Here is a 12,670-nt window from a genome sequence, read left to right on the forward strand (position 1 = left end):
TAGCTAACATTAAGGTTAGGGGAAGGGTTAGCTAACATTAAGGTTAGGGTTAGGGGAAGGGTTAGCTAACATTAAGGTTAGGGGAAGGGTTAGCTAACATTAAGGTTAGGGTTAGGGGAAGGGTTAGCTAACATTAAGGTTATAGGAAGGGTTAGCTAACATTAAGGTTAGGGTTTGGGGAAGGGTTAGCTAACATTAAGGTTAGGGTTGGCGGAAGGGTTAGCTAACATTAAGGTTAGGGGAAGGGTTAGCTAATATTAAGGTTAGGGTTGGGGGAAGGGTTAGCTAACATTAAGGTTAGGGTTGGGGGAAGGGTTAGCTAACATTAAGGTTCGGGTTAGGGGAAGGGTTAGCTAACATTAAGCTTAGGGTTGGGGGAAGGGTTAGCTAACATTAAGGTTAGGGGAATGGTTAGCTAACATTAAGGTTAGGGTTGGGGGAAGGGTTAACTAACATTAGGGTTAGGGGAAGGGTTAGCTAACATTAAGGTTAGGGGAAGGGTTAGCTAACATTAAGGTTAGGGGAAGGGTTAGCTAACATTAAAGTTAGGGTTAGGGGAAGGGTTAGCTCACATTAGGTTAGGGGAAGGGTTAGCTAACATTAAGGTAAGGGTTCGGGGGAGGGTTAGCTAACATTAAGGTTAGGGTTGGGGAAAGGGTTAGCTAACATTAAGGTTAGGGTTGGGGGAAGGGTTAGCTAACATTAAGTTTAGGGGAAGGGTTAGCTAATATTAAGGTTAGGGGAAGGGTTAGCTAACATTAAGGTTAGGGTTGGGGGAAGGGTTAGCTAACATTAAGGTTAGGGTTAGGGGAAGGGTTAGCTAACATTAAGGTTAGGGTTAGGGGAAGGGTTAACTAACATTACGGTTAGGGTTAGGGGAAGGGTTAACTAACATTACGGTTAGGGTTAGGGGAAGGGTTAGCTAACATTAAGGTTAGGGTTGGGGTAAAGGTTAGCTAACATTAAGGTTAGGGTTGGGGGAAAGGTTAGCTAACATTAAGGTTAGGGTTGGGGGAAGGGTTAGCTAACATTAAGGTTAGGGTTAGGGGAAGGGTTAGCTAACATTAAGGTTAGGGTTGGGGGAAGGGTTAGCTAACATTAAGGTTAGGCTTGGGGTAAAGGTTAGCTAACATTAAGGTTAGGGTTGGGGGAAAGGTTAGCTAACATTAAGGTTAGGGTTAGGGGAAGGGTTAGCTAACATTAAGGTTAGGGTTGGGGGAAGGGTTAGCTAACATTAAGGTTAGGGTTGGGGTAAAGGTTAGCTAACATTAAGGTTAGGGGAAGGGTTATCTAACATCAAGGTTAGGGGAAGGGTTAGCTAAAATTAAGGTTAGGGGAAGGGTTAGCTAACATTAAGGTTAGGGGAAGGGTTAGCTAACATTAAGGTTAGGGTTAGGGGAAGGGTTAGCTAACATTAAGGTTAGGGGAAGGGTTAGCTAACATTAAGGTTAGGGTTAGGGGAAGGGTTAGCTAACATTAAGGTTATAGGAAGGGTTAGCTAACATTAAGGTTAGGGTTTGGGGAAGGGTTAGCTAACATTAAGGTTAGGGTTGGCGGAAGGGTTAGCTAACATTAAGGTTAGGGGAAGGGTTAGCTAATATTAAGGTTAGGGTTGGGGGAAGGGTTAGCTAACATTAAGGTTCGGGTTAGGGGAAGGGTTAGCTAACATTAAGCTTAGGGTTGGGGGAAGGGTTAGCTAACATTAAGGTTAGGGGAATGGTTAGCTAACATTAAGGTTAGGGTTGGGGGAAGGGTTAACTAACATTAGGGTTAGGGGAAGGGTTAGCTAACATTAAGGTTAGGGGAAGGGTTAGCTAACATTAAGGTTAGGGGAAGGGTTAGCTAACATTAAAGTTAGGGTTAGGGGAAGGGTTAGCTCACATTAGGTTAGGGGAAGGGTTAGCTAACATTAAGGTAAGGGTTCGGGGGAGGGTTAGCTAACATTAAGGTTAGGGTTGGGGAAAGGGTTAGCTAACATTAAGGTTAGGGTTGGGGGAAGGGTTAGCTAACATTAAGTTTAGGGGAAGGGTTAGCTAATATTAAGGTTAGGGGAAGGGTTAGCTAACATTAAGGTTAGGGTTGGGGGAAGGGTTAGCTAACATTAAGGTTAGGGTTAGGGGAAGGGTTAGCTAACATTAAGGTTAGGGTTAGGGGAAGGGTTAACTAACATTACGGTTAGGGTTAGGGGAAGGGTTAGCTAACATTAAGGTTAGGGTTGGGGGAAAGGTTAGCTAACATTAAGGTTAGGGTTAGGGGAAGGGTTAGCTAACATTAAGGTTAGGGGAAGGGTTAGCTAACATTAAGGTTAGGGTTAGGGGAAGGGTTAGCTAACATTAAGGTTATAGGAAGGGTTAGCTAACATTAAGGTTAGGGTTTGGGGAAGGGTTAGCTAACATTAAGGTTAGGGTTGGCGGAAGGGTTAGCTAACATTAAGGTTAGGGGAAGGGTTAGCTAATATTAAGGTTAGGGTTGGGGGAAGGGTTAGCTAACATTAAGGTTCGGGTTAGGGGAAGGGTTAGCTAACATTAAGCTTAGGGTTGGGGGAAGGGTTAGCTAACATTAAGGTTAGGGGAATGGTTAGCTAACATTAAGGTTAGGGTTGGGGGAAGGGTTAACTAACATTAGGGTTAGGGGAAGGGTTAGCTAACATTAAGGTTAGGGGAAGGGTTAGCTAACATTAATGTTAGGGGAAGGGTTAGCTAACATTAAAGTTAGGGTTAGGGGAAGGGTTAGCTCACATTAGGTTAGGGGAAGGGTTAGCTAACATTAAGGTAAGGGTTCGGGGGAGGGTTAGCTAACATTAAGGTTAGGGTTGGGGAAAGGGTTAGCTAACATTAAGGTTAGGGTTGGGGGAAGGGTTAGCTAACATTAAGTTTAGGGGAAGGGTTAGCTAATATTAAGGTTAGGGGAAGGGTTAGCTAACATTAAGGTTAGGGTTGGGGGAAGGGTTAGCTAACATTAAGGTTAGGGTTAGGGGAAGGGTTAGCTAACATTAAGGTTAGGGTTAGGGGAAGGGTTAACTAACATTACGGTTAGGGTTAGGGGAAGGGTTAGCTAACATTAAGGTTAGGGTTGGGGGAAAGGTTAGCTAACATTAAGGTTAGGGTTGGGGGAAGGGTTAGCTAACATTAAGGTTAGGGTTAGGGGAAGGGTTAGCTAACATTAAGGTTAGGGTTGGGGGAAGGGTTAACTAACATTACGGTTAGGGTTGGGGGAAGGGTTAGCTAACATTAAGGTTAGGGTTGCGGTAAAGGTTAGCTAACATTAAGGTTAGGGTTGGGGGAAAGGTTAGCTAACATTAAGGTTAGGGTTAGGGGAAGGGTTAGCTAACATTAAGGTTAGGGTTGGGGGAAGCGTTAGCTAACATTAAGGTTAGGGTTGGGGTAAAGGTTAGCTAACATTAAGGTTAGGGGAAGGGTTAGCTAACATCAAGGTTAGGGGAAGGGTTAGCTAAAATTAAGGTTAGGGGAAGGGTTAGCTAACATTAAGGTTAGGGGAAGGGTTAGCTAACATTAAGGTTAGGGTTGGGGGAAGGGTTAGCTAACATTAAGGTTCGGGTTAGGGGAAGGGTTAGCTAACATTAAGGTTAGGGGAAGGGTTAGCTAACATTAAGGTTAGGGTTAGGGGAAGGGTTAGCTAACATTAAGGTTAGGGGAAGGGTTAGCTAACATTAAGGTTAGGGGAAGGGTTAGCTAACATCAAGGTTAGGGGAAGGGTTAGCTAACATTAAGGTTAGGGGAAGGGTTATCTAACATTAAGGTTAGGGTTGGGGGAAGGGTTAGCTAACATTAAGGTTAGGGTTAGGGGAAGGGTTAGCTAACATTAAGGTTAGGGTTAGGGGAAGGGTTAGCTAACATTAAGGTTAGGGGAAGGGTTAGCTAACATTAAGGTTAAGGTTGGGGGAAGGGTTAGCTAACATTAAGGTTAGGGTTAGGGGAAGGGTTAGCTAACATTAAGGTTAGGGGAAGGGTTAGCTAACATTAATTTTAGGGTTCGGGTTAGCTAACATTAAGGTTGCGGGGGGTTAACGGTTGTACTGAACATTAGTGGTTCTATGAACTTTTGTGATATACTGTATGTATGTGTCACGTTCCTGACCTGTTTTCTTTTGTCTTGTATTTATTTAGTTGGTCAGGGCTGAGTTGGGTGGGTGTTTGTTCCTGTGTCAGTGTTTGTGCCACACAGGACTGTTTCGGTTTTGTCACGTTTGTTGGTTGTTTTGTATTTTGAAGTGTTTTGTTGACTTTCATTAAATAATGAACACTAACCACTCTGCGTTTTGGTCCTCTCCTTCTGTCAGCGAGGACAGCCGTTACAGTATGTTTGTATATACTCACTGTATGTTACGTCTAGTCACTGAGACCAGGCTGCAACTAGAAAAGGAAAACATGAAATGACCCCCCCAGGAAACGATAGAACATCGCTCAGAGACTCACAAAAAACAATAACATTCAAAATGGGTGAATCTTTCCTTTACAAACTGTCAAATCTGTGAGCTAACTTGGGACAAATAAAATACTACAACGTGGTCAATTCAGAAGCACGATAACTATATAGAAAATAATGTTTTTCAATAGAATACATTTCTATTGGGAAGTGACAGACGCTGTCTACTGTGTGAGCACTAGTTCTCAAAGTGAGTGGTAATTCCTAATGGTTATATCGGGCTCCATTTGTAGACTTCAAAGACAACTTTGGTAGTATTATTAATATTATATTATATTATTTATATTATTAACCTTAAGACATATTGTTTCTGGTAGGCCACAGAATTAAAGAAGGGCTGTTTCTCTGAACCTCAGGTAGACGGCTAAAACAAGCAAGTTTCTCTCAGTGACTTCCTTTGCCGCCTGCTGCAGAATCACACAGTGTTCAGATACTACAATAATAATCAGGGTCCTCTGTCCTTGTACCTCCAGTCTGGCGTCAATCACTATCAACAGATTGGATTTTAACCCATAACATTCTGATTCAAGTCTAATGACCATCAACCCAAAGGTCACAAACAGGACAGTGGAAAGGGAACATATTTAAATATGATAAATATTGTTTAAATCTCTAAACTGATTATGAACTTTATTAATTTTAAATATTCCCGGTACACAGTCAATTCAGGAAGTGAATATAAATTCCTTTTCATTTTAAAGGATGAGAGAGAGAGATAGAGAAGAATTGAGGGAGGGGTCTGACTGGACGGGTCCTTAAAAAGGAGTTGAGGGAGAGGTAGAACTCAACTCACAGGCAGGAGAGAGAGAGAGAGACCCAGTGAAGACCTTTGAGGATCTCTGAAGAAGTGAAGCTACAACTGAAGACTTCAGAAGGTGAGATTTCTGTTCATCCAATACTGTTCCTGTCTGCATCCCAACTGACCTCCTATTCCCTATGTAGTGAGCTACTTTAGACAAGGGCCCATAGGGCATATGTAGCCCTGGTCAAAAGTAGTGCACCAGATAGGGAAAAGGGTTCCATTTGGAAACTAGGTACTCAGGACACAAATGGGTGAACGTTTTGGACCGAGTTCGGGAACTGCTGCGCTAAGGAATTCAAGTCCGCTGCCAAAACTCAGGTATCATGTTTTCTACCAATTGCAGTAGAGTAGCCTAGGACACAGGAATATGTACGACAGCTTGGGGTCCCCAGGACCGAGTTTGGAAAACGCTGCCTTAGCAGTTGCTGAGTTATGTACCAAACAGGGTTTCCCTGACCTCCCAAGTCCCCCCTGCCGTTCCACTGATTTGATATATGGTCAACTAAATCACCAAGCCGTTCTCTCTCTCTCTCTCTCTCTCTCTCTCTCTCTCTCTCTCTCTCTCTCTCTCTCTCTCTCTCTCTCTCTCTCTCTCTCTCTCTCTCTCTCTCTCTCTGTATATATCTCTCTCCCCTCTCGTTGTCTCTCTCTCTCTCTGCCTCTCTCTCCCCTCTCCCCTCTGTCTGTCTCTCTCTCTCTCTCTCTCTCTTTCTCACTCTCTTTCTCTCTCTCAGGAGACTATCATCATGCCGATGTTCACCACCCTTCTGCTTCTCAGCGCTGTCTTTGCTCTGGGAGATGCAAGCCGTAGAAGAGGTATTCTGACCAAAGGTTTTGGTGACCTGTTCACACACATCAGATTCAATTTGATGTTATTGATGAGACCTTAACACAACACCTAGTGACCTAGTGACCGAGGTTTTGGTTTAACAGTCACTGGACCCCGAGCTCCTGGTTGGGGCTCCCGTCGTATTCGCTAAAATAGAATTCTATATAGATCTGTTGTGGATTCATAGTTCTGAAACTGATCTAGGACTCTATTCAATCCGGTTCGTTCAGTTTGAAATTTAAAGGCAATGTTTCCTCTTTAGCAGAGACAGCATTCACGCTGCATGCATACTGCTTCATCTGAAATCACCTTTAAACTTCTGGAATCTGTAACGCTGATTGAATGGATCCCAAAGTCTTTTAAAAATTGCGTTTTGTCAATATTCCCTCTCTCTTTGTCTCTCTTTTGTTGTAGAGCATCGGCATCATCGCTGTGACTCGGAGGAAATCATTCCTCCTCCAAAAGATCCCTATGACTCAGAGGAAAACAGTTCTTCCTCGGAGGAACACATTCATCCTCCGAAAGATCGGTCTGACTCAGAGGAACACATTCATCCTCCGAAAGATCGGTCTGACTCAGAGGAACACATTCATCCTCCGAAAGATCGGTCTGACTCAGAGGAACACATTCATCCTCCGAAAGATCGGTCTGACTCAGAGGAACACATTCCTCCTCCGAAAGATCGGTCTGACTCAAAGGAACACATTCCTCCCCGGAAAGGTGAGAAACATGGAGAACCTGATATGCAAACTGCCAACCGGTAAAATGACAGTTTATGTTACAAAACAAGCAAAAGTAGTATAGAGAATCATTGTACAATCTAAACTGCTGTGAAATATATTTTCAATAACTACAAATATTATATGTTCAGCTGTTCGAAGCTGGTGTACAAAGCCGAAAGAAGAAACATACAAAAAAAAAAATGTTATAATGGGAAGCATGGACATAGATCTACCGCTTCAATGAGAATTACAGATCTATAACACACATTTCTATGCGAATTTGTTCATGTTGCCCGAAAAGTGACTTTTCAAAGGGAATCGGTAATTTTTCAACAACACACGGTTAGCGGTTGGTGTGTTGCTCAGTAACATCACAGCTGGAACGCACTTTTAACGGATCAGATTGTCTGGTGGGAACAAACCATTTCATAATGTTATCTAATATGTTCTCTTCACCCTACAGAGTGTCATCGCAGAGTCTGCCCAAAAGGCTGGCACAGATATAAGAAACACTGCTATCACTACTTCCCCTTCATGTCCACATGGCCAGAGGCAGAGGTACCTGGATGTCTGCTGTACATAATTCAGATTATCTGAGTGCATGATTTTAAGTATTGGTGGTTTAATGAGAGATGAACAGCTGAGAATCTGGTAGCAGTGATGGAATTGAAGGATCTTGGACACTGGCCAGCCGGGTTAGTAGACGGCAATTTCTACTAGCCAGGGTCCAAAATGTGCCATGGGATAATGGAAAAGACAATAATTGACCTGCATCTTATGCTAGTTGGACACATTTTCTAGAAGCCTGATCTGAAAAGCACTATAGTTGGGGTAGTGGGGATGCTATTTCCATCCCTGTCTGGTGACCATACAGGGTTGCAGTTGACTGTAGGTTTATTCTGTGTTCAACAGGGTTGAGAAATTATATCAAGATGTGCTATTCCTTCTAATTATCTTTATATTCTACCTCTGTTTCTCTCTCTCCCCTCTCTGTCTCTCTCCCCTGTCTATCTCTCCCTTCTCTCCCCTGTCTATCTCTCCCTTCTGTCTGTCTGTCTGTCTGTCTGTCTGTCTGTCTGTCTGTCTGTCTGTCTGTCTGTCTGTCTGTCTGTCTGTCTGTCTGTCTGTCTGTCTGTCTGTCTGTCTGTCTGTCTGTCTGTCTGTCTGTCTGTCTGTCTGTCTGTCTGTCTGTGTCTCTCTCTCTCTCTCTCTCTCTCTCTCTCTCTCTCTCTCTCTCTCTCTCTCTCTCTCTCTGTCTCTGTCTCTGTCTCTGTCTCTGTCTCTGTCTCTGTCTCTCCAGAGGAAATGTTTGCATTTGGGAGGTAACCTGGCATCAGTGCACAGCCTTCCCCAGTATCGTTTCCTTCAGTCTGTCATCAGGAAGAGTACCAAGAAATTCCAGCGCACCTGGATTGGAGCCAACGATGCCATCAAGGTCAGAAGCACCGTCTGTTGAACACTCCTGACACATATAAGATGCATTGATTATTGATTCTTGAACCTATGAAGGTCTGGTGGTGCCTTAACCCACAGATCAGTTTGTTTTCAAAGCTTGTTATCTAATATTACAAACACTGTCTAGCTTCAAGCCATGGTTAAATCATGCTTATCTCATAGATGGTCAGTCCTGGTATCCATAACTCTGTCTAGGAATCTCAGTGGTTACATTTCTCCAGGCCCATCCCTCAGCTTTTTACCCAAACAGTGGTGGGGTGGCCATTCTTTTTATTTATTTGTCAATTCCCAGAATGCCTCTTTAAAGACAGTTACTACAGGGTGTATATATAGTGTTAACTGTCTGCTGGTAATGCATCGTCCTGTGTGCTCTGTAGGAGGGTCTTTGGCTGTGGAGCGACGGGTCCAGGTTTATCTACCAGAACTGGGGCCCGGGTCAACCCTCTAACTATAACCATGGTGTTATTAGGGACAACACGAACGGCCGGGAGCATTGTATGGAGATGAACTATGGAGGTACAATCCTGTCTCCAGACTAGTTTCCAGACTAGTCTCCTGATCATTATACATCAAACATTTGGATAGTAGTAACATACATCTTAAAGGGAATTTGTTCCTTTTCTAGCTACATATTTATGAAACAAAAATAATACCCACCTTTCTGTGTTTCTCTCTTTCCCAGCTTCCCACTGCCAGAATGATGCCCCCTGCTGGTTTACATTTCCCTTCCTGTGTTCCAGAAAGCGCTGAGGTCCACATTTTGGGAGAGACAACATTGGAGAAGCTCTCTGGCATTTGAGATTGTTTTAAATAAATGCACTGTCTGCAATGTTACCTTTTGTTCAGTGGTCATTTATACAAAACACCAGCTGGGTCCAACTGTGAAACTCTGCAGTGTGAAGTACCAAATAACATCTTTGGTAAATTAAATGTTAAACAGTTGCTTCTCACTTTGTAATACGTTTGATTGTCGTCAACATTTTCTACATTTTCATAGTCAAACCAGAGATGAACAATTGATGTAAATCACCATCATCATCATCACCATCATCATCATCATCATCATCACTACCTTCTTCATGTTTAAAGTTCAATGAGGGGATGAAAAAATATTGATTCATGAGGTTTTCAAATTGCGTACACACATTTCTTACACCTGTAAAATCGTCTCCGATATCCTCAAGGGCATAGGATGTAAGGTCTCAGGTAAGGGGTCAGGGTCAGGGTTAACGGTGATTGTACTGTAGTCCACTCCAGCCAAACTAGAGGTTAGATTTAGAATGAGGTCAGGGTTAATGGTTTAATGTACTGAACATTAGTGGTTCTATGAGCAAATACTGCCACCTGGTGGTCATTCAGCAGTACTGAAAACACACACACACACACACACACACACACACACACACACACACACACACACACACACACACACACACACACACACACACACACACACACACACACACACACACACACACACACACACACACACACACACAGTTGCTTCTGTATGGTATTCAATGACAGGAGTGGTCTGCTATAGTTGACAGAAAGGAGGAGAGGAGAGGTAGGCAACATTAGTAAAGTAGTATGTATTAGAATGAATGAAGAGAACTTGATATTTCAGTTGCAGCCTCGTCTATTATTATATTACAACCAACTCAGAGAGTCTGTCGTAGATTAGCCAACTGGTTTACCTTTCTCCTCCTGGAAACTAATTGTAGAAATACAGCTGATAGAACTCTACAGCTACGCTGTTGATTAGTTGATTAAACTATATAACTACGCTATTGATTACCTGATGAAACTGTATAAATTCGTTGTTGATTAGTTGATAAAATTACGTTGTTGATTAGTTGATAAAACTATATAACTACACTATTGATTAGAGATCTAATGAGCTGGTCCCGTGCCTGTTTGGCTCCAGTGGTTGATTACCTGATGAAACTGCACAGCTACGCTGTTGATTACCTGATGAAACTGCACAGCTACGCTGTTGATTACCTGATGAAACTGCACAGCTACGCTGTTGATTACCTGATGAAACTGCACAGCTACGCTGTTGATTACCTGATGAAACTGTATAAATTCGTTGTTGATTAGTTGATAAAATTACGTTGTTGATTAGTTGATAAAACTATATAACTACACTATTGATTAGAGATCTAATGAGCTGGTCCCGTGCCTGTTTGGCTCCAGTGGTTGATTACCTGATGAAACTGCACAGCTACGCTGTTGATTACCTGATGAAACTGCACAGCTACGCTGTTGATTACCTGATGAAACTGCACAGCTACGCTGTTGATTACCTGATGAAACTGCACAGCTACGCTGTTGATTACCTGATGAAACTGCACAGCTACGCTGTTGATTACCTGATGAAACTGCACAGCTACACTGTTGATTACCTGATGAAACTGCACAGCTACACTGTTGATTACCTGATGAAACTGCACAGTTACACTGTTGATTACCTGATGAAACTACACAGTTACACTGTTGATTACCTGATGAAACTGCACAGCTACACTGTTGATTACCTGATGAAACTGCACAGCTACACTGTTGATTACCTGATGAAACTACACAGTTACACTGTTGATTACCTGATGAAACTGCACAGCTACACTGTTGATTACCTGATGAAACTGCACAGCTACACTGTTGATTACCTGATGAAACTGCACAGCTACGCTGTTGATTACCTGATGAAACTGCACAGCTACGCTGTTGATTACCCGATGAAACTGCACAGCTACGCTGTTGATTACCTGATGAAACTGCACAGCTACACTGTTGATTACCTGATGAAACTGCACAGCTACGCTGTTGATTACCTGATGAAACTGCACAGCTACACTGTTGATTACCTGATGAAACTACACAGCTACACTGTTGATTACCTGATGAAACTGCACAGCTACACTGTTGATTACCTGATGAAACTGCACAGCTACACTGTTGATTACCTGATGAAACTGCACAGCTACACTGTTGATTACCTGATGAAACTGCACAGCTACACTGTTGATTACCTGATGAAACTGCACAACGTACAAGGTCTTTGTTTCTGGGCATTTTGAGCCTGTAATCAATGCTTCTTTAATCATAATTTTTCGGCTGTGCTAACATGATTGCAAAAAGGGTTTTCTAATGATCAATTAGCCTTTTAAAATTATAAACTTAGATTAGCTAACACAAAGTGCCATTGGAACACAGGAGTGATGGTTGCTGATAATGGGCCTCTGTACGCCTATGTAGATATTCCATAATAAAATCAGCCGTTTCCAGCTACAATAGTCAATTACAACATTAACAATGTCTACACTGTATTTCTGATCTATTTGATGTTATTTCAACTGACTTTTTTTTGTTGCTTTTCTTTCAAAAACAAGGACATTTCTAAGTGACACCAAACTTTTGAACGGAATTGTATCTTGTTGATAAGCTGATAGAACTGTATAAATACGCTGTTGATTAGTTGATAAAAATGAATTAACAAATAGTAGTAAATAGTATTATGTAGTAAGTGTAGTTGTATTAGTAGTATAGGGCTGTGTGTGTAGTTGTATTAGTAGTATAGGGCTGTGTGTAGTTGTATTAGTAGTATAGGGCTGTGTGTGTAGTTGTATTAGTAGTATAGGGCTGTGTGTGTAGTTTTATTAGCAGTAGGGCTGTATGTGTAGTTGTATTAGTAGTATAGGGCTGTATGTGTAGTTGTATTAGTAGTATAGGGCTGTCTGTGTAGTTGTATTAGTAGTAGAGGGCTGTGTGTGTAGTTGTATTAGTAGTATAGGGCTGTGTGTAGTTGTATTAGTAGTATAGGGCTGTCTGTGTAGTTGTATTAGTAGTAGAGGGCTGTGTGTGTAGTTGTATTAGTAGTATAGGGCTGTGTGTGTAGTTGTTTTATTAGTATAGGGCTGTATGTGTAGTTGTATTAGTAGTATAGGGCTGTATGTGTAGTTGTATTAGTAGTAGAGGGATGTATGTGTAGTTGTATTAGTAGTATAGGGCTGTGTGTAGTTGTATTAGTAGTATAGGGCTGTGTATGTAGTTGTATTAGTAGAATAGGGCTGTGGGTGTAGTTGTATTAGTAGTAGGGCTGTGTGTGTAGTTGAATTAGTAGTATAGGGCTGTATGTGTAGTTGTATTAGTAGTAGAGGGCTGTGTGTGTAGTTTTATTAGTAGTAGGGCTGTATGTGTAGTTGTATTAGTAGTATAGGGCTGTATGTGTAGTTGTATTAGTAGTAGAGGGCTGTGTGTGTAGTTGTATTAGTAGTATAGGGCTGTGTGTGTAGTTGTATTAGTAGTATAGGGCTGTATGTGTAGTTGTATTAGTAGTATAGGGCTGTGTGTGTAGTTTTATTAGTAGTATAGGGCTGTGTGTGTAGTTGTATTAGTAGTATAGGGCTGTGT

At 42.1% G+C, this 12,670-nt stretch overlaps 1 protein-coding gene across 1 annotated transcript; it reads left to right on the forward strand.

Moving 5' to 3' along the window:
- The first annotated feature begins 5,203 nt into the window (after positions 1-5,203).
- LOC139561382 (lithostathine-like) lies at positions 5,204-9,089 on the forward strand. The gene is made up of 7 exons (XM_071378432.1): positions 5,204-5,321; positions 5,983-6,064; positions 6,492-6,797; positions 7,263-7,357; positions 8,100-8,234; positions 8,632-8,770; positions 8,937-9,089. Exons 2-7 carry the CDS (start codon positions 5,995-5,997, stop codon positions 9,002-9,004), a joined length of 813 nt encoding a protein of 270 aa, XP_071234533.1. The 5' UTR covers positions 5,204-5,321; positions 5,983-5,994; the 3' UTR covers positions 9,005-9,089.
- Positions 9,090-12,670: the final 3,581 nt, after the last annotated feature.

Source organism: Salvelinus alpinus, chromosome 31, assembly GCF_045679555.1.
Source record: "Salvelinus alpinus chromosome 31, SLU_Salpinus.1, whole genome shotgun sequence".
NCBI classification, from domain to species: domain Eukaryota; kingdom Metazoa; phylum Chordata; class Actinopteri; order Salmoniformes; family Salmonidae; genus Salvelinus; species Salvelinus alpinus.

Excerpts from the sequence above, each read along its gene's own strand:
- LOC139561382 (XM_071378432.1), top strand. The coding sequence starts at position 5,995 with ATGCCGATGTTCACCACCCTTCTGCTTCTCAGCGCTGTCTTTGCTCTG. Across the intron at positions 7,358-8,099 it reads CCACATGGCCAGAGGCAGAG|AGGAAATGTTTGCATTTGGG; the intron begins GTACCTGGATGT and ends CTGTCTCTCCAG. Across the intron at positions 8,235-8,631 it reads GAGCCAACGATGCCATCAAG|GAGGGTCTTTGGCTGTGGAG; the intron begins GTCAGAAGCACC and ends TGTGCTCTGTAG.